The sequence below is a fragment of the Musca vetustissima genome, unplaced genomic scaffold, assembly GCF_032173495.1.
Source record: "Musca vetustissima isolate MV318-11 ecotype Yass unplaced genomic scaffold, APGP_CSIRO_Mvet_v1 utg8392, whole genome shotgun sequence".
NCBI classification, from domain to species: domain Eukaryota; kingdom Metazoa; phylum Arthropoda; class Insecta; order Diptera; family Muscidae; genus Musca; species Musca vetustissima.
This window is the reverse complement of record NW_026886187.1, coordinates 209,543-231,258: the sequence shown is the minus strand read 5'-3', so window position 1 is coordinate 231,258 and position 21,716 is coordinate 209,543. Positions and strand designations below refer to the sequence as shown.

Below are 21,716 nucleotides of genomic sequence, written 5' to 3'. Positions count from 1 at the left end.
CAGGGTTTATTCACTAAATTGTCAATTTTTTACCTAATCCATTACTTTGGTTTCAGAATCTATAAGAATAAGTCTATTAATCGAATTTATTGCCGATTTTCCCTTTATAAATTTGAAAAGTTTTACCAATTTTTGGAGTTCGGGAATAGATTAATATCAAACAGCTGATATTAGTTAACATACCCATATGGTCTGCTCCCGTACACAAAACGTGGTAAATTTTTCTAAATTTATATCGAAAACAATTTCTAATCGTAGAAGACCCATGCAGGTTCTTGAACAGTGCATTAAATTACAAAAAAAATTCAAAATTTATTCAAAAATATTTTCATAAAAAACTGTCAGTTGTGTTCGTTTACTGTCGCAGTAAATATTGCTCCTTACCATTATTAAATTAAATAGTTTTTTCACTTTATAAATGAAAATTTTAATTTTGTATTGGTTTTTATTTGTTATCCACCCTTTCTTAATTCATTTTTTGCAATATAAACAAAAATTAAACGAATTCTATTTACATTAACATCTAAACGATATAAACACCAATCAGCTGATATTTGTTTACATACCCATATGGTATGTTACCGTACACAAAAAAGTGTCAAAACTTTTTCAAATTTATTATAGTATACAATGAATAAGAATAAATATGGTAATAATTATCACGATCTAAAGGTACGTTTAGATTTACAAAATCTAATGGATCTCAAATGTCAAGTTCATAGCTTATATGTCAAATATAATCCACTGGATTTGTGAACAGGATTAATGTGACGTCTGTGCAATGGAATTGATGTTTAAAATCGAGTAGATTTAGTAGTCTAAACGTTTTCTAAAATGTAGTCAGAACGCGATTTAAAGGTTCGTTTAGATTTAAGAAATCCACTCGAACACAAATGTCAATTCCATTGCGTATACGTCAAATATTGAATTGTGAACTGAATTTACGTATCGTATACGCAATGGAATTGACGTTTGGGATCGAGTGGATTTATTAGTTTAAACGTAGCCTTAGTTTTAAATGCAACTCTGCTGATACTTTGAAGAGCCGTGATTACACATTTCGGCGGCAGAAACCACATTTACACGATTATGATTAATTTGACACAATTTCCTTAGAATAACGTAAAAAATGTGAAAGAAATCTAAAAGTAGAAAAACTCACAATTGAAAAATATATGAAACACCCCCTTTCTTTTAGGCCGCCCTTCATGATAAGATATTGAATTCATTCATTTTTTTCACAATTAATTATATCTCAATTATATTTCAATTTCTCATTGCAAAAATCTAAAACTAAAGTATTAACATTTCAACGCAATGAGAAACGAGATTAAAAAGTTGTGAATAATTAATCATTTAGGTATTAAATAGTAAAACAAAAACAAAAAAATGGTGCACACACCCCCTCAGAAAATATATCTACTAATTAATTAAAAAAAAATTAAATTGAAACAACAACTAATTACTTTTTGTTTATTTTTATTTTTTTATAGATGTCTTCAGATAGCATATCTACATCGAAAGAGAAGTCATGTTCAGTGGCCACATTAAGTGATTTTCACTCCAGGTAAGATTGAAAAAATATCTATATTTAAAAAAAATATATACTAACTGTCATATTTTCTTAGAACAAATCTTACCGAAAAGGGCCAACAAATCGATGAATATGATCCCTTTGCCAATCGTGATCAGGAGGGTGGCGCCTCAACAAGTGGTGCCTTGGCCCATTTACTAAAATCTTCATTGGGTACGGGTATCTTGGCTATGCCCTTGGCCTTTTATAATGCTGGTCTATTATTTGGTTTAATTGGCACAATTGTTGTGGGTTTCCTGTGTACCTATTGTGTACATATTTTGGTAAGTAAATTTATTAAAGTTTTTAATTTTTTCCTTGAGTGTAAACACAACGAGAGAGAGACAAAATTTTCAAAATTTTGGATGCAAGATCAATTAATATAAAAAACAGCTGACATTCGCCAGCTGTTTTTTTTCTCATATCTAAGGTCAATAAAATTGTACTTTGTTTACGTTTTCATAATGGAAGTCAATTCACAATAATGGAGTTTGACAGCAAACTTGAGGATCAGCTGATTTGCTGCTGGTCACCCAGGATGGCCTTATTAATCGGCCATATTTGCATACATGCAAAGATATATTTTATAATGTGACACAAGTAGCAATCGAAATCGGAAAACAGCCGTTTTTCTCAAGTATAATGTCAAAAATGTTGACGTTGTATACGTTTTAATAATCTGAAGTCAATTAACAATAATGCATTTTGACAGCTAACTTGAGAATCAGCTGATTTGCAGCTGGTCACCCAGGATGGCCTTATTAATCGGCCATGTTTGCGTACATATCGTACGTCACATTATCGTATTGTCATTAAACACTGTCTCAATAGGTCCATTATCACATTGACGTGTTTATTTAATTTGATGCTTAAATTGTATTAATAATTAGTGACAAATGGCAGTCAATTTTGACACTTCACTTCACTTGTTTTCATTCGTTCTCAGAAGAAGTTCTTAGCGACAACAAAAACATATATATGGGTAATTTTTTTTTTATTTATCAGTGGACATGTGAATTAAATTTTGCTACCCAATGATTGATCACACTCTTCTTGTGATAAAAAAAAACAACAAAAATTAGTTCAAGGCTTGAATTCTAATCATATCGTTGTAATATAATATTAGGGTGTCAGACATATTTGCTAACAATTTCCGATAAAACCCATTGCTTTTTTTTTAACAGCCATTGTTCTATATTCTGAAGTAGTTGATAATTTATATTAGCAATAATTGCATTGAATTTATCAAAGGCATTTATATTGTGGTTAAATATGCACATTAATGGCAAATCTATGTTGTTTTTTCTGCGACAATAAAATTTTAAATCAATTTAATTTGTTGCCTACGATATGAAATTTATATCTAAATGGCTTTTTGAGTAATAATTCTAGATAATAGCATTTATGCGATTTAAACGGCATGCACTTGAGAACTTTCTGCAGATGTTATAGTACATTTACATTGTACTGGACTGGGTGTAGTAAATTCAGTTGGTTTAAATTGTCAATTCCACATACATATATGTCAAATAAATTCTCATAAAGTACCCTTCAAAAAATTACAATGGATTTGTTTAAATTCAGGTACGTTTAAATTTACGAAATCCAATCGATCTCAAATGTCAATTATCATTGCTTATACGTCAAATATAATCCACTGGATTTGTGAACAGGATTAACGTAACGTATACGCAATAGAATTGACATTTTAGATCGAGTGAATTTAGTAGTCTAAACTTAGCCTAATATGCAATGAGATTGACAATTTAAAACCATTGGTACAATGTAAATGTACTATAATGTAGATAAGATTGTGATCTTTATATCAAGATTTATTAATAAGGTCACCAAGATAGCAATCGAAATCGGAAAACAGCTGTTTTTTTTTTCTCAAGTCTAATGTCAAAAATTTCGACTTTGTTTATGTTTTCATACTGGAAGTCAATTCACAATAATGCATTTTGACAGCAAACTTGAGAGGTATCGATTATCAGCTGGTCTCTCTGGGTGAACTTATTTATAGGCCATGCCATGATGCAATAATAAGGTGATGTATCAAAACAAAAACATTTTTTTGGCAGCATTGCACATCGAATTCAAGTAAAATTTACCACTTTGACAGTTAATCAAGACATCAGCTGCTCTAAATGGACTACCTATCCATTGTGTCATGGCCTATGCTTTATATGTTTCATTTACTTAAGCGGCCTATACACGATACATTTAAAATTTATAATTAATGGTTATTTTTTGGGTAATAAATTGCATTGCTTATAACTCGATTGTTTATGTTTTCAAACTGTGAATAATGTATTTTGACACAAAAAAAAAATAAGAAACAGCTGATGGACATTCTTATTAAAAGCCATTGACACAAATATATTATTCAGCAAGGACTATCAATAAGGTCATCTACGGAGATCAGCTGCTTTTCAAGTTCGCTGTCAAAATCCACGTTCAAATGTTTGACACTGGACTTGAGAAAAAACAGCTGTCTTTCCTTGGCTAGGCCAACTTATTAATAGATCTTTCAAAATGTTTACATTTAATTTGAGAACAGCTTTCAGATCGAACTTATTAATAGACCCTGTTCTTCAGAAATCAATAAAAAAAAAATGGTAATAAAATTTGATAGTGTGTTGTATAGGCCTTTATAGATGAATTTTAAAAGCGAGTATACACGAAGTTTAGAATGGCCGTTCGGCCTAAATTTAGGGAATTTTATATATGACATTTAATGCGACTTTATATATTCAGCTTGAAAATTTATTCGAGCTTTTTTTAGATTTCGGTTTGTATTGTATATTTTCAAATAATATTAATTAAAAATTATTTAAAACGCTATTTACGTTAGAACTTTTGACCGGTTTTACCTACATTATGAGGATTTTTTTAAATATTGGAAATGAAATTGACAATTCCATTGGGTTAATGAAATCCGGTACAATGTAAACGTATTATTAATTGGTGTTTGTAAGGAATTTATCATGGTACAATTATAAAAGGTAACAGCAAATCCCAGCTGATTGGATTCCAACGTAATACTAGTGTCAATATTTATATAAATTTGAAAATGGTCTTTATTAAATGTGCTCTTGTATTCAATTTACTCAATCTGCCTGCTGGGAAAGTTTCTCTCTTCAAGGAATAACTCGTATTCCCAGCATTTTCATATGTGTTGCACATATATATGGCAATGGCTCAATTATAGGAATGATGTGGAAGCGATAGAAATATAAATTTGATAGATTTTCATTCATGTTTTTCAATTTTTATTTTGAGGATTCGAAAATATTTCATTTTCAAAATAAAAATAATTTGATGATAATTTGTTTACATTTTTCTGTCAAATGAGTTGACACTAGTAGAACTTACAACAACAAATTTCCATGTGGTTGTTGTATCGTTTTTTGTACAACAACACTTGCTGTTACCTTCTATTATTATACCATGGGAATTTATATAAATGACTTTAAAGGTGCATTTGTTATGACCATGACACAATGAATAGGTAGTCCATTTAGCGCAGCTGATTGATTAATTGTCAAAGTTGGTAATTTCTACTTGAATTCGATGTGCAGTGTTGCCAAACATTTGAAATATTATATGGAAAAATTTGACAGATAATCGAGACAAAAACAAAGGTTTTTATTTTGATACATCACCTTATTATTACATCATGGTTATGACTTTTAATGCGTGTTTAAAGATGACATTTAATGCATATTTACATATGACTTTTGCGCCAACCTTCTAGATGATTTTTTAAAGTACGTTTAGATTTACGGAATAAACTCGATTTCTAAATGTCAATTACATAGTGCATTATTCAAGTAAATCCTATTCATAAATCGAGTTGATTTTATGAGACGAATTCGAGATTTTCATTCTACAAATGATCACAACATTGCAGGAACATTTCAATTGTTACAATTTTCCTTTTCGAATTCCAAAAAAAATATTTATATTTGTTGCGCACATTAATAATTGAAGTATGTATGCAAACATCAACTGATTGTCATTCCTGGCCTAGGATAGTTGTAAACAGCTAGGGTGTATTTATGGATTTTGTTAATCGGTTCGATTTAAAAACTTATATGTAAATGTACTGTTACTATTAAAAAAAAAGTACGGGTACGAGCCATCATATATATTGTTTGCACACCAGGCCCGCTAATGAGATCATCCAGAGAGACCAGCTGGATCTCAGCTGATTCTCAATTTTGGTGTCAAAATTCATTATTGTGAATTGGCTTCCTTTATGAAAACGCAAGCAAAGTTCAAATTTTTAGCATTAGACTTGAGAAAAAAAAAACGTTGAATTTTATTAGACATGTTTTACAAAAGCATTTCATTAAAATTTTTAATATTTAACATTTGAAATTAAGATAATGTATGAATATAATAGAATATTCAGTTTTTACTCGATTTTTGGTAAAAATCATAACAATTTGTTCGCATTTTTAGTTGAAAAAATTTCAAGTGAACACACATATTTATTTTATAGCTGACAGGAGAAGCCATTCCACACAGAGTTGCATTTTTGGGTTATTCACCTCAAAATGTACTACTTGTATTTTCATACCATGATTATTTTCTTTTCGTGTCTTTTGAAGATATTTTTCGTTATAAGGAAAACATGTTTATATCATGCATGTTTTATGCAAAGATTTAATTAAAATCTTTAATATTTGAAATTAAATTCATATTCATAGAATATTTAGATTTTACTCGATTTTTAATAGAAATCATAATCATTTTTCGCGTTTTTAATTATGAGAGGAAAAATTCAAATGATGTTCCTAAACACAACAACATGTTGGGTATATTTGATTCATATGTGACGGAAGAAGGCAATACATACAGAGTTGCATTTTTGTGTGAATATCCTATTTGTTATTATTATACCATGATTATCTTTTCAAAATCTTTAATATTCTCAACATTATTTGTTTTCTTTTAGGTTAAAACATCCCATGATATTTGCAAAGATGCCAAAGTACCATATTTGGGTTTTGCTGAAACCGCTGAGAAAGTATTTGAATATGGCCCCAAAGCCTTGAGACCATGGTCAAATTTTGCAAAGTAAGTGTAAAGGAAAATAAAAAAAAATAAACCCTAAATAAATTTTCTAATTGTTTTACTTAATTTCTTCCCTAGACAATTTGTTGATGGATCTCTGATGGCGACATATTACGCCGCCGCCTGTGTTTATATTGTCTTCATTGCTACCTCATTCCACGATGTTATCAATTATGATTTGGGCCTTAACTGGGATGTACGCATTTACATTGCCCTAACCCTGATACCCTGCCTGTTTATTGGACAAATTCGTAATTTAAAATGGCTGGTACCCTTTTCGGCAATGGCTAATGTCTTTATTGTGGTGACATTCGGAATTACCCTTTATTATATGTTCAGTGAACCATTGGTGTTCAGTGATAAACCATTGGTGGCTAAGGTGACACAGATTCCATTGTTCTTTGCCACGGTCATTTTTGCCATGGAAGGTATTGGTGTAGTTATGCCAGTGGAAAATTCCATGAAGAAACCACAACATTTCTTGGGTTGCCCGGGTGTTTTAAATACGGCCATGATAACCGTGGTGTCGCTGTACGCCATTATTGGTTTCTTTGGTTATGTGCGTTATGGTGATATTGTGCGCGGTAGCGTTACATTGAATTTACCCGATGGTGCACCGTAAGTTTTGAAGCAAGATCTATAACAAGATCTATTAATGAGGTCACCCAAGTAACAATCGAAATCGGAAAAAAGCTGTTTTTTTTCTCAAGTCTACTGTCAAAAATGTCGACTTTGTTTACGTTTTCATTCAATTCACAATAATGCATTTTGACAGCAAACTTGAGTGGTGCAGATATCCAGCTGGTCTCCCTGGGTGACCTTATTTATAGGCCATGTTTTGAAGAGATTATCATTTTTCCAAATGTGAATTTGATTTTATTTTGATTTTCTTTTTTAGATTGGCCGATGCTGCCAAATTGTTAATGGCCATTGCCATTCTCTTTACCTATGGCCTGCAGTTCTATGTGCCCAACGATATTCTGTGGAAGAAAATCAATCATAAATTCGATCCCAAAAATCACAATAGAACACAAATTCTGCTTAGAACGGGTATTATTTTAATAAGTGGTGGTATTGCTGCTGCCATACCAAATTTGGAACCCTTCATCAGTTTGGTGGGTGCTGTATTCTTCTCACTGCTGGGTAGGTGTAAAATAAATGAAATCTTCTTTTGTTATTTTTATTAATTTTTTTTATTTTGTTTATTTTCTTTTCAGGCATCTTTGTGCCCAGTTTTGTAGAATCGGTGTATTTGTGGCCCAATATGGGTTTCGCCAAATGGAAGCTAATCAAAAACGTTTTGTTGTGCATCTTGGCCATTTGTGCCTTGGTGGCCGGTGCCACAGTCAGTATTGAAGAAATCATTGACATGTATAAATAATTTCAAGAAAATAATTATACAATCCTCGCCCCCTTCTTCGATCCCATTAAAAAAAAAACATTCCCACAGTTTTTAAATACCATAAATTAGTTTTTTAAGCATGTAGATATAATTATTAATTAATAAAATGTATTATTATTTTTTTGTTTTAGTTATTAATATTGAAATTGTGGATACTATTTTATAAGTTAGAAAAAACGACAACCCTATTGTTAATGTTTTTGCTTTGCTTTGTTATTTTTTAAATTGTATTTATTATATATTTTATAAAATTATATATTATAATATATATATATATATATATATATATATATATAAGGTGCTTTCTATTTAATTCATTTGTTTGCAACATAATAGACTGCCCCTTTGCAAATTGATATTATTTCATAAATCACTTTTTTTTGTAATTTTAATATGGAAATTCTCTCTGAGTATCTGTTTTTAACCATTTTGTTTTAATATACATTTATTTATTCAACTAATATTATTTTTAAGTAAGATTTTTTAAAAGTAATTTAATTTTTTTTTTATCAAAATTCTATCTAACCTCAAAATTGTTTTCCCACTTTGCATTAATATATTATTAATATTATTATTTGTAATTAATTTTTTTTGTAATGTTGACTCTTTTCTTTAACAAATTTTTGTTTAGTTTTTTATTTTATTTGATCAAAATTCTACCTAACCTCAAAATTAGTTATTTTTTTAATGCCAGCCCCTAGTGATATTTTTTCTTTCCATATGTATATGCGCACAATTTGTACTTAAAAACAAAATTATATTTAAGTTTTATAACATAAGAAAAAAATGTATTAATACGACGATTTTAAAACTAGTTTAAGAATGTCAAAAAAATAAATTGAAAAAGAAATATATTTTTTACAAAAACAAATTTTATACTCTAGAATTGTTTTGGATATAAATAAGCAATTTGAAACAAATGACATACTTAAAAAAAGTACTAGAAAGAATACGCCAATAAGTCCAATCCAAAATCTATTAATAAGATCACCAAGCTGTCAAAAATCAGCTGTTTTTCCTCAAGTCTAATGTCAAAAATTTGCTATTTGTTTACATTTTCATAAGGTAAGCTTGAGAAGCAGCTTATATACAGCTGATCTTCCTGGATGAACTTATTTATAGGCCTTAGTTCAATCTTCCAACAATATACTGGCCAAGATCTATTAATAAGGTCATTCAGCAAGCGAAAGTCAGTTGTTTTTTTTTCTCAAGTCTAATGTTAAAAATTTTGACATTATTTACGTTTTCATAATGGATGAATTTTTGCAGCAAGCTTAAGAAGCAGCTTATATCCAGCTGGTCTCCCTGGATAACCTTATTAATAGGCCTTGATACAGGATTGAATAAAATATTAGGTTGTGCAAAGTTTGGCAAGCCAGGTAAAACCTAATTAAATCCGTTTATAAAGCCGTTTGATTTGTCTGTGTATCGTTATGAAGATTTCCAGAAAACTATAATTTTGTGTTAACATGGCGACTCTGCCAAAACTCGGTTCTAAGCAAGATCTATTAAGAAGGTCACCCAGCTAGCAAAAGTCAGCTGTTTTTCCTTAAAGTATTAGACTTGAGGAAAAATTTGGACTTTGTTTACATTTTCATAATGGAAGTCAATTCACAATAATGGATTTTGACGGCAAGCTTGAGAAACAGCTGATCTCACTGGATTGACTTCCATTATGAAAATGTAAACAAAGTTCAAATTTTTGACATTAGACTTTAGGAAGAACAGCTGACTGTCGCTAGCTGGGTGACCACATTAGTAGATTTTGGCTATTACTATCCATTCGAATTATTTCTATATCCTTGCGCATTCAAGTTTTGAAGAAAAGAAAATTCCGCTGATTTTTCCTAAATTTTGGCATCACTGGCAAATACTTGTCGTCCGCGCCATCTATTGAATATGTAGATCCAAAAATCTATTTTGCAAAATTTAAACCTCGATGAACAGCAATAATCTTGTCAAGATTTATATATTTCGAAAGTTGGACTCGAAAAACTGATATGCACTGATTTGATTCATGTCCATCAATAGATGGCGCTGATGCCGACAGATTTTTAAAAAAACAACACACCTCATTTGTTTTTGCCATAACCTTTTTTGTCGTGCAGATATTAAAATAAAATTGGTGTCATATAAAAGGTACAGTCGTATACTTTCTTGTTAAATAAATAAAATCTGAAAACTTGCTGAATATTTATATGAAACTGGTATTTATTGGCTTCCAAATTATCCTTCATAATATTTTATTTTTTAATGACTAGCAATGTATTATATTTTTTCTGTTAACATGGCAACTCTGTCAAGGAATACTTCATAGTGTATGTTCCAAGCGAATTATTTCTGTATCATTACGCATTCAAAAGTTATTAAGAATCTAAAAATTAGATGATTTTCTCTAAATTAGGTAGCACTGGCAAACACTTCTTGTCAGCGCCATCTATTGGTCTTAAGAATTATTTTTTATAAAATCCAGGCCTTAGCTGGACTTTAAACATGATTTTTTATAAAATCCAGGCCTTAGCTGGACTTTAAACATGATTTTTTATAAAATCCAGGCCTTAGCTGGACCTTAAACATGATTTTTTATAAAATCCACGCCTTAGCTGGGCCTTAAAATTATTTGAAAAATATTCACGGCTTAATTGGGCCTTAAAAATTATTTGAAAAATATTCACGGCTTAATTGGGCCTTATTATTAAAATCCACGCCTTTCTTGGGCCTAAAAATATTTTTTAAAAAAATCACGCCTATGTTGACCTTTGAAAAAAAATTTTAGAAATCCACGCATGTGTTGACCCTTAAAACATATTCCCTAAAAAAATTCACGCCTATATTGATTCATGAAAAACCATTTTTAAAAAAGTCTTCCCTATTGTGTATATTTTTGATATCGTCGTTAAAAACAAATATTGAATATATTAATATTAAATATTGAAATATTATCAATATTAAATATTGAAATAGACACCTTTACATATTTTTTTTTAATTATGTATATTTACAACATTTTCATTTTTTCCTTCTCAAATATTTAACAAAACCATTTGCATTTATATATTTAACTGTACGACTTAATACGATTAGGCAGCAGGGTAATCTTAACAGCCCGTGCATCATATTCCTCACCATCAATGGTATAGGTGGCCATATCGAATTCTTTGGGTTGTAATTCAATTGTTCGACTCTTCAGCAATAGACTAGGTTCCATTTTCTTTTTAATGTTGGTAATGAAATCAATTCCCGCCGATATGGTTTCAATAATTTCAGTATTTAATTCGGCAAACGATTGACCATTTTGTTTCCACACAATATCCATTTGTTTGGCCTCAACGGTATGCTCCTCTTTTTCGCCACATCTATCATTGACCACCGTTGTTGCCATGGGCGTCGAGGGTTTCGATACAAACAGTTTTTTGAATACACGTTGGGTATGTGTCTTGGTTTCAGCACATTTTGTACAACCCGGACAGGGTGGTGTACACGTTAGATTGGCTTTAATGCTGTGTGACATTTCATTGGTAAAGCTAGTGGCCAAGGCGGCAGCATGATGTCTTAGAAAACCAAAATACCAATATTTATCTTTTTTAGCTTCAATGTCACGCAACAGGCCCCATGAAAACTTTTGCAACCCGTAGATGGGTCGATGGGGTTCTGGATCATTTTCATCGGGTAAAACTTCATATTTCAGAACATTGCGATAGCGTAAACGTTCCTGTAGCAACGACAACACACAGGCCGACAAACATTTGACATATTCAACTTTCTTTTTCGAATCGACGGGTAAAAATGCAGACACAGTTTCATTACGTTCACCCAAGGGCAGTAGCAATATTGGACAAGGATCATCTTTGCGGCGCAGTAGACCGGTTACCACTTCGGAGGAGGTGCCATCACCACCGGCAATAACCAAAACATCAGGTAAATTGGGTAAGGATTCAATTAAGGTTTTGGCATGGCCAATTTCTTTGGTTTTTAATATTTCCACAGAATAACCGGCTAAATGCAAGATGGGTTCACAATATTTGCGAAAGGTTTTCTCACACGCCTTATCATTGGCCACGGGATTTATTACCACCAAGGCGCGTTGTGGTATTTTTGATGTCGATTCGGGTAGATTTCGACAAACTTCTTGCATATGACTTGATATTTGATGTTCGGTCCATAAATAATTGCCGCCATAGCCCAAAGGTACAGAGGCAAAGGCCAATTTTTTCCAATGATTTCGGACAAATGTGAACATGGTGTGGCAGAGGCTATTTTATTCTGAAAGAGAAAAAAGGGGATTAAAAAATGGAACTTTACTTGTTTGCCTACCAGATTTAAAAGTGAATGATATTCCCCGTAAATGCATGTAAGGCACCCTAATATTGTTTTGCTGTTAAGTAAGAGAGCCAACCACTGGGAAAGTTGTGAATGTGAAAGAAACCTTCTGTTTCTGAATTGGAAAACTTAAATATTATATATTTAATAAAAATATACTTTATTTTATTATATTACACTTATGTCCTTGTTTATTTTTCAATAAATATTTCATTTAATTTCAGTTATTTGTTCATCAATGTCCCTTCATGGTCGCGATTGGAGCGAGAGAGCATATATTTGACACTTGTTATCACTTCATACAAGAGTTTACACGTTATGTTCTTATGTTTGTGTTTATATGTAATTGTTTCTATTTTAATTTTTATTTATAATTAATAAACTTACACATAAAAATAACAAAAAAATAGCCCAGCAACACACTTTTTATATTTTGCTGATGATTGGCCCCCTTTTGGCAAATGACATTTGCCGCAAAAGTTGGGGTTGTCATGTTTGCAAGTACTTGGTAATCGATAACAATATTCGATAATTGAAAATGTAATATCGTTGAAAATAAAAAAATAGATTGTTATAATAAAAATTAAGATACTTAAGTACTATTTTTGTTAAAATGTATAGAAATGAATTAAATAATAATTAAAAATGTATAGAAAATTCTTAAAATTAATTAAATATAAATCTAAAGGGAATATCAAAAAATTTTTGAAGGGAATATCCATATATGTTTTCTTTACTAATTTTTACTAGAAGTTAATTGTTTTTTATTTTTTTCTTGTCAAAATGAAATCCATCTGCGTAATATTACTGATTAATATTTACTGGATAAGTAAAGAAACGAAAAACATTTTTTAATAATAAAGGAGAAATACAGCACTTAAGTATGGCTTGTTATGTCGAAATAAATAAAAACAAATTCAACTGATTGTTTTGGAAATAAAAATAGATGGCGTCAAGAAAAAATTAAAAAAATGTTACTCTGTTCCAGAACCTTTGACCGTATAAAAATTTATTTTTTTTAACAATGAAGGAAAAATACAGCACTTAATTATGGCTTGTTATGTTTAAATAAATAAAAACAACTGCCACAGATTGTTTTGGATTGGCTAGGTCTTGAGTTAACCTACAAGCTGGATTGCAACTGTTTTCCAAGCTGAAATCTTCGCGATTTGGAAGGCAGCGGAATTGATAAAAAGTCTGGATGCAGAGGTCGTTGAACCGGTGACTATCTTCGTGGATAGTCAAGCGGCTCTTAAAGCCATCACATCTAGTTATATCAAATCTGAGGCCGTTCTGAAGTGTAGAGCAGCTTTGGAAGAAATTCCAGCTATCGGTTTTGTTGGGCACCAGGACACTTTGACATCTTGGGTAATGAAAGACCATACGAATTAGCTAGACGAGGATCTCAATCCACAGATCTAGCAATTGATGACTCAACAAACCACGAAAGGGCCTATGAACTTTGGCACAACGAACCTAGCTGCAACGTGTCAAGATCCAATTTTTTTTCCTTTATGATATCGAAGAAAATATTAAAAATTAGTATATTATTGGAGTACTACAAAAGACCAAATGTAATAAAATTTTATTAACAAACTTATTACAAAAATTTTAAATATATAGCAACATATAGGGCTTGGGAAACAGCTTTTTATTATTTGATGTGATTAAATTGTATTCTAAATTAGTTATTCGATCTTTTCATCCAAAAGTTGCCGATTCTTCTCTATTATTTTCTGTGTTATCATGGACCAATAAAACAATGTATTGGAAAAAACGCCTCAAGTTTGTGTATAACAAAAAAGCAACTCTGTAGGTAGTGGCTTCTTCTGTCAAATATAAAATAAATATAAAAGCTCAGAGGAAAAGCATAGCTCCAAATGTCAAGAATAACTAAAAAATGGTTTTCTTAACAAAGTTTTTTTTTTAATTAATTTCAAAAAAAATAATAATAATATTTCAGAATTTATTATCTTGTTTGCAATTTGTTAAAATGAAATTTGTAAAAAATTCAAATAATGCAATAATAATTTATGTGGATCTTATATTTATATAAATATTTATCATATTTTATTCAGTTGTTGTTTTTTTAATTTTCATTTCACGCAAAAAATACTTCCAAATCAAAATTTTCCAAATTACTATGAAGAAACATGATTTTATTGATTGACGACATCGACTTGGAATATATATTGTATTTTTTATCGGTTATTAAATTACGAACTAAGGTAATCTTATCCTTGCAATAGGTGCTACTAGCCGGTGTGGCTAAAACTCTACAACTTGTCTTGTATAACAAGGGGAATGTATTTTTATTTCGATACCACCATTGCAGAACATTAAAATCATCTTTATATTTAATTGTTGTATTTTCATACATTTCAATTTCATGATCAATAGAATTTATTGTTTTACTAGTTTCGGGTTCTGCAATAAAATCGGAAAATAAATCATTTGTTTTCGACGCTGCTGCTGCTGCATCATGTTTGTCATTCTCGTCCTCCTCCTCCTCATCTTTACTCAGTGTCGACGAATTGGTAAGATATGTTTTCATTAGTTGTTTACATTTCGATTTAATATATTGTCGATCGGTGGCATCGTATTGTATCAGCTTATTGGCCGGTGGAAATAGAAATAGGGCAATTTTGTGAATTATACCCAAGCTTGGCATAATTGTTTCATCAAAAATTTTTAAAATGTTCGTTTTTAGTTGTTTTGTAATCTCCAAGTCATTGGGTTTGTGGGCACACAACTTCCGCAGACGATGTATGTAAACAATAACCAAATGAAGTGTGGGCTTCGTCGTGTCAGCCTGTAAATCTTGAACAGCATCTTCAAATGGTTGCAGTAGATTGACAATATCTTCGATTTCATAAAAACCGATTTCTTCTTTTTCTTTGTCCTCTTTTTCTTCCAAAATGCTTTGCCAATTTTTAACAATACAATTGAAAACTTTATAGATTTCTCTCCTGTTAGTTGAAGATGTCCCCTCTTCGATAAAACTATTCTGCAATGTTTTATTAATACTTAAAAGTTCTATACAACGTTTATATAGAGCTACAACTGTGGGGGTGTTAAGAAATGCCTTTTGTATCGAGTCTTGAATTAATTCCGAAATACAAACGATATTGTGACGGCTACCAGCGGCAAATGTATTTTTCAGATTCGTTTCATTACCGGTTACAACGATGGCATTATTCTCGAGATCACAATTGAATTTGCTGAGTACATTTTTGGTTGTTTGCAATATTTTTTCATCTGAAATTAGGAAAAACAAACATACTATCAAATTTCAGCCAATTCGGTAGCAAAAAGTGTCACAAAATCCTCAAAAACCGGAAATTTTGAGGTTATGTTATATGGCAACTGTACCAAAAAGAGGACCAATATTAATACCAAATTACAGCCAAATCACTTGGAAAATTTTTCGAAAATCCTAAAAAATCTGAATTTTTAGGGTACCGTTGTTTGGGGGCCATGCCAAAACTTGGACCAATATTTATAATTTTTGGTAGGGAGATTTCCCTTCCACAATTAACTCAAAATACCAAATTATAGCCTGTTCGATTGGTAAACGTGCTTAAATTTTAAAAAATCGAAAATTTTGGTGTACCCTTATATGAGGACTACACCTAAAAGAGACTCAATATTGATAATTTTTGGTAAGGAGATTTGTTACCCACTCAGAACGCAAAATACCAAATTACAGCCAATTCCATTGGAAAATGTGTCTGAAATCCTCAAAAATCGGAAATTTTAGAGTACCATTATTTGGGAGCTATGCTAAAAGTTGGGTCAATATTGATAATTTTTGGTTGGAAGATTATGCACCCAATGAGATCCCAAAATACCAAATTACAGCCAATTTGATTGGAAAACATGTTCAAAATTCTCAAAAATCGGAAAATTTGAGGTTACGTTATAAGGCGACTGTACCTAAAAGTGGACCAACATGAATTATTTTTTGTAGGCAGATTTGCTACCCAATCAAAATATCAAATTATTTATTTATTTCAATCTTAACATGTATTACGCCCAATCCGCTTGGAAAATTGGTCGAAAATCTTCCAAAATGGGAAATTTTAGAGGGTACCCTTGTATGGGGGCTATGTCAAAAGTTGGACCAATATAAATAATTTTTGGTAGGGAGAATATCTACTCAATGAGATCCCAGAATACCAAATTACAGACAATTCGGGAGCAAAAAAGAGTACAAAATCCACAATAAAGGAATATTTTGAGGTTATGTTGAATGTGGACTATACCTTAAATTGGACCAATATTGATAATTTTTGGTAGCGATTATAATCATTATAGCAACTAATTTCGCAGGTCTGACACCCTTGTGCCTCCTCACATGTTATTATTTATGACAAATTTAAATATCCTTATTTTATTTTTATTATTATTATTAAATATTCCACTTACCTGAACATGTGTCCCCTTCTATTGCCTGGATTCCCAACAGTCGATTAAAAATACTTCCACTCCATATATAGTGTATATTTAATATTAAAAATGACATTTTCAGGTGGGTATCAGTCCAAATGCCAGCCGTTAAACCAAAACCATTATCACGAATCGATGATATTTCCGATGTAATGTGTTCGAAACATGCCGGAAATATACCATTTATTGTTTCGCGTATTGTTGTCGGTGTGGGTAAAATACTATCGATATTCACATGTTTACCATATTTTGCTCCAATATATATAAAAAATTCCATCAATTTGCGAAATCCCGAATCTTCGACAATTTCCATCGGTCGGCAATTTTCTACAAACCATTCGGTAAAAATCCGTACAGCTGTTTCTTTGTAATCATCGGCAACATCAATTCGAAGTGTTTCTTGGTCGTCCGACGACGACACATGTTGCAAATAACATTTATGTCTGACTAAACTCGATGTTGTTCGACAATTAAATTTGAAAATACCATTACAAACACGACATGCCACCAGATTTGGCGACACATCTTGTTGCAATTGATTTTGAATTTTGCCAAATACATTCCAAACATTGCTGCGTCCTTCTTTGCCAACTATTTGATATTCACCATTGAGAAGTTTGTCTTTTATCGCTGACACACTGCTGTCGTTGTTGGTTTCCGTCGTGACATGGTTGGTGGGACTTGAAATCGTTTGCTAATTGGAAAAAGTAATTAATTAAATATTTAAATATTTGTTGTTGTTGTTTTTGTTTTTCAAAATTATTCACTTACATTATTAGCATCATCATCTGCAGGAGCAGCAGCACCAGTAGCCAGTGATATATCCAATTCACCAACTGACGACCCAGCCATTTTTTCCTTGGCTGCATTCTCCTCCATTTCCATGTAACATTTATGTTTAACCAGATTCGATGTTGATTTCTTGTTGCTCTTGTAAATTTTATAACATAGTCGACATATTACGAGATCGGGATACACATCTTTACCCAGTTCATTTTCAATTTTATAAAATAATGTCCAAACATTACTGCGTCCTGATTTGGGGACTATTTTCCACTCGCCATTAAGTATTTTACACTTGATTGCCGAATATTGGCCACCATCAATTACATACTCGGCATTGTTTTCACTGGCGTCGCCATCGTCCATTGTCTGGCAAAAAGAAAATATTTTCAACATTTATTTTCTTTGAAAAAAATTTTAAAGCCTCCAAAATCTAAAATTTTGGAGACCTTTTAAAAATTAAAAAAAAAACTCCAGCAACTTTTTGTGGCTTTTGGAAAAAATTTGGCTCAAATTTAATATTTTGTGTTCTTATTAGGTAAGCCCCCACACAACGATACCCCCGATTTTGGATATTTTGAGGATTTGACACTCATTTTCCCATCGAATTGGCTGTAAATTGATTTTTTTGGCTTTTTACTAGGTTAGAAATCTCTCCACCAAAAATTATTAATATCGGTCCACATTTAGGTCTGGCCCCCACACAACGATAGCCCCGATTTTGGATATTTTGAGGATTTTGCACTCATTTTCCAATCGAATAGCCTATAATATGATATCTTGAGTTCTCATACCAAAAAGTTTCAATATCGTCCATTTTTTAGCTATAGCTCCCATTGAACGATACCTCCGATTTTCGAAATTTTGAAGATTTTTGACACGTTTCCCCACCGAATTGGCTGTAAATTGAAATTTTGGTTTCTTATATGCTAATAAATCTCCTTACCAAAAAGTTTCAATATCGGTCCACATTTAGATCTGGCCCCCAAATAACGATAGCCCCGATTTTCAGAAAGTTCCAATATCGTCCATTTTTTAGGTATAGCTCCCATAGAACGATACCTCCGATTTTCGATATTTTGAAGATATTTCACACATTTCAACACAGAATTGGCTGTAATGTGATATTTTGGCTTTTTAATATGCAATAAATCTTTCCACGAAAAATTATTAATATCGGTCCACATTTAGTAATTTGATATCATGGGTTCTCTTAGGGTGACATACCTAAAAGTTTCACTATCTTCCATTTTTTGGTATAGCTCCCATAGAACGATTCCTCCGATTTTCGATATTTTGAAGGTTTTGGACACATCTCAACCGAATTGGCTGTAATTTGATATTTTGGCTTATTACTAGGTGAGACATTTTTCCAACAAAAATTATTAATATCGGCCGACTTTTATGTCTGGCCCCCACCCAGCAATACCTCCGATTTTCCGCATTTTGAGGATTTGGGACACGTTTTCCGGCCGAATTGACTGTAATTTGGTATTTTTGTTACTTACAAGGTGAGAAATCATTCCACGAAAAAATATTAATATCGGTTCATATTTAGGTCTGGTCCCCACACAACGATAGCCCCGATTTTCAGGATTTTTATGATTTTGGACACGTTTTATCACCGAATTAGTTGCAATTTCATATTTTGGTTTCTTAAAAGGTGGGAAATCTTTCCACCAAAAAATATTAATATCGATCCACATTTAGGTCTGTCCCCCACCCAGCAATATCTCCGATTTTCCCTATTATGAGGATTATGCACACGTTTTCACACCGAATTGGCTATAATTTGGTATTTTGGGTTCTCATTGAGTAGAAAATCTCCCTATCAAAAATTATAAATATTGGACCATCTTTAGGTATGGTCCTCTTGTGAAAGTGCCCTTAAAATTTTCCTTTTTAATGATTGCGGACAAATTTTCCAACCAAATTGGTCGAAATTTGAGGTTTTGTGTTATCATTGAGTGACAAACCTTCGAACCAAAAATACTAAATATTGGACGAAATTTGGATATAACCATCGTATATCGTTAGCTCCGATTTTCGGTATATTTGACAAGTTTTTCAATCAAATTGGCAGGTATTTCATATTTTGGTATCTCATTAGATAGAAAATAATACCCCGATTTATATCCTGAGGATTTCAATTCTATAATCTAAAATTTGGTAATGGTCCACATGACATGCGCTATACATAAAATGTTCTAAAACCAATTTGGCCCAAAGTCTAAAGCAACAAGGGTAAGGATATGGATTCATAATATATAAAATATAATCTACTCACCTCTGCATTATCTTCATCAGTATGGTTTTCATTTTGTATCATCGATTTCCCAACACCGTGGGTGACAAATGAATTTTCCTTTATTTCACTTTCCGATTTGATAAATTCCATTTCACTTGATGATGCAATATCGACAGCATCCAAATTACGTGAAGAATTCTCCACTATTTCAATTTCACTTTTAATTTCATTGACATCACCATCATCATCCTCGTCGGAGATTTCATCTATTTTATTTGAGCTTGTATTCTCCACGCCAGAATTGTTAAGTAAACATTTATGTTTCAATAAATTTGTTGTTGATCTACCATTGTATTTATAAATTTTATAACAAATACGACATGCCACAATATCCGGATATATATCTTCATTCAAATGATTTGCAATTTTGCCAAAGATATTCCAAACATTACTGCGGCCTTTTATGTTTGTGATTTTAAATTCACCCTTGCTGATTTTCATACCAATCGTAGAGAAACTGCAAAATTGTTTTGAAGGTGTTAACTAAAAAAAAAGGAAACATATTTAAATTTTATTCATAATTAATAATTTTCAAAATATTTCATGTTCTACTCACCTCATTATCACCCACAACAGGTGATGCAGAATTTGCGAGTTCTGGCTCAACACCACCTCGGGATTCTTTTGATGATTTCCTTCGTTTACATTTATGTAGTACCAAATCGGATATGGTCTTTGCATTGTATTTAAAAACATCGTGACACGATCGACAAGCAACAAAATTCGAAAATAACTCCTCCCCCAGGTGATTTTGAATTTTTCCAAATATAGCCCACACCGGTGAATTGCCACGTTTTCGACTTAATTGATATTCACCATTTTTTAATTTCGATTTTATGGATTTGAAATTGGGATCTTCAATTGATATATCGGAAGTACTGTTACTCTCTGTTATTATCTGATATTAATGATGCAGAGAGAGAAATTTATTTTTTGAGAAAAACTAAAATAATTTAATTTAAATCATTACTTACTTCGTTGTCGCACATTGTGTTTAGAGGTTAGGTATTTATTTTCTGGAAAAAATAGAAGAGATTTCAATTAAAAATTAAGCTTGAAAAAATGCATGATATCATATTCATAAAGTTAACCGGTAGGCGAATTCTTGCCATAGTCTTCTCTTGCTGTAAACTTTTTAATCGCGAAATACCAACCAGGACATTATAAAAACTCAAAACATATTTAAAAAAAACGTATTGATATGACTGTACACGAATATTTTGTTTTGGTTATTTATTCTCAAAACAATAAATTTGACAGTCAGTGAAGAAGACTGAATTCGGCTCCCTGTTATCCTTTGTAATCCATTTCATTATAAATGTTAACAATTTTACGTGTTTTCGGGCCTACCGTAGCATATAAAATAATAAAAAACACTTATAAAAATTTCGAAAACATTTAATTAACAAACCGTAATTATTCTCTACTTGATTGCCATAGTTACCAATGCTCTTTGTATTTAATTATCATAAAATGAAGTCTGGCTTTTGAACCAAAATTTGCCATTTAAAATAGATGTTCCAAAGGCAATTAATATATATTAATTTATACTAAAATAAAATTCACAGTAAAAAAATAATAATATCAAATATTAAACATATATATCTCATTTAAATAATTAATTATAAAATACCTGAATCGTTTCGTTTATGTATAGTCTCGTTTACTTTCTGCTTACATTCAATTGTCTTGTTTTGATTTGATTGTGCAAATCATTTGCATGCCCGGAACATTGAAATCAGCCGTGTTATTTTTTTTATAGACTTGAATGTATTGGCGATCAACAAAATATACACAAT

General features: G+C 31.4%; 1 protein-coding gene and 2 long non-coding RNA genes across 3 annotated transcripts in view; all 3 read left to right on the top strand.

Annotated features, from left to right (window-relative positions):
• Nucleotides 1–21,716, top strand: part of LOC133333688 (uncharacterized) — a 90,938-nt gene that overhangs the window by 32,707 nt on the left and 36,515 nt on the right. The window lies entirely within an intron of this gene.
• The window catches only part of LOC133333689 (uncharacterized), a 74,576-nt gene that overhangs the window by 32,205 nt on the left and 20,655 nt on the right, over nt 1–21,716 (top strand). The gene's annotated exons all lie outside the window — the stretch shown is intronic.
• Nucleotides 631–8,061, top strand: LOC133333660 (proton-coupled amino acid transporter-like protein CG1139). Its single transcript, XM_061541950.1, has 7 exons — nt 631–672; nt 1,494–1,567; nt 1,629–1,857; nt 6,537–6,658; nt 6,734–7,273; nt 7,554–7,798; nt 7,873–8,061. Exons 1-7 carry the CDS (start codon nt 631–633, stop codon nt 8,034–8,036), a joined length of 1,416 nt encoding a protein of 471 aa, XP_061397934.1. The 3' UTR covers nt 8,037–8,061.

Coding starts and splice junctions, on each gene's coding strand:
- LOC133333660 (XM_061541950.1), top strand. CDS start 631: ATGAATAAGAATAAATATGGTAATAATTATCACGATCTAAAG. Junction 6,659..6,733: donor CCATGGTCAAATTTTGCAAA/GTAAGTGTAAAG, acceptor TTTCTTCCCTAG/ACAATTTGTTGATGGATCTC. Junction 7,274..7,553: donor AATTTACCCGATGGTGCACC/GTAAGTTTTGAA, acceptor TTTCTTTTTTAG/ATTGGCCGATGCTGCCAAAT.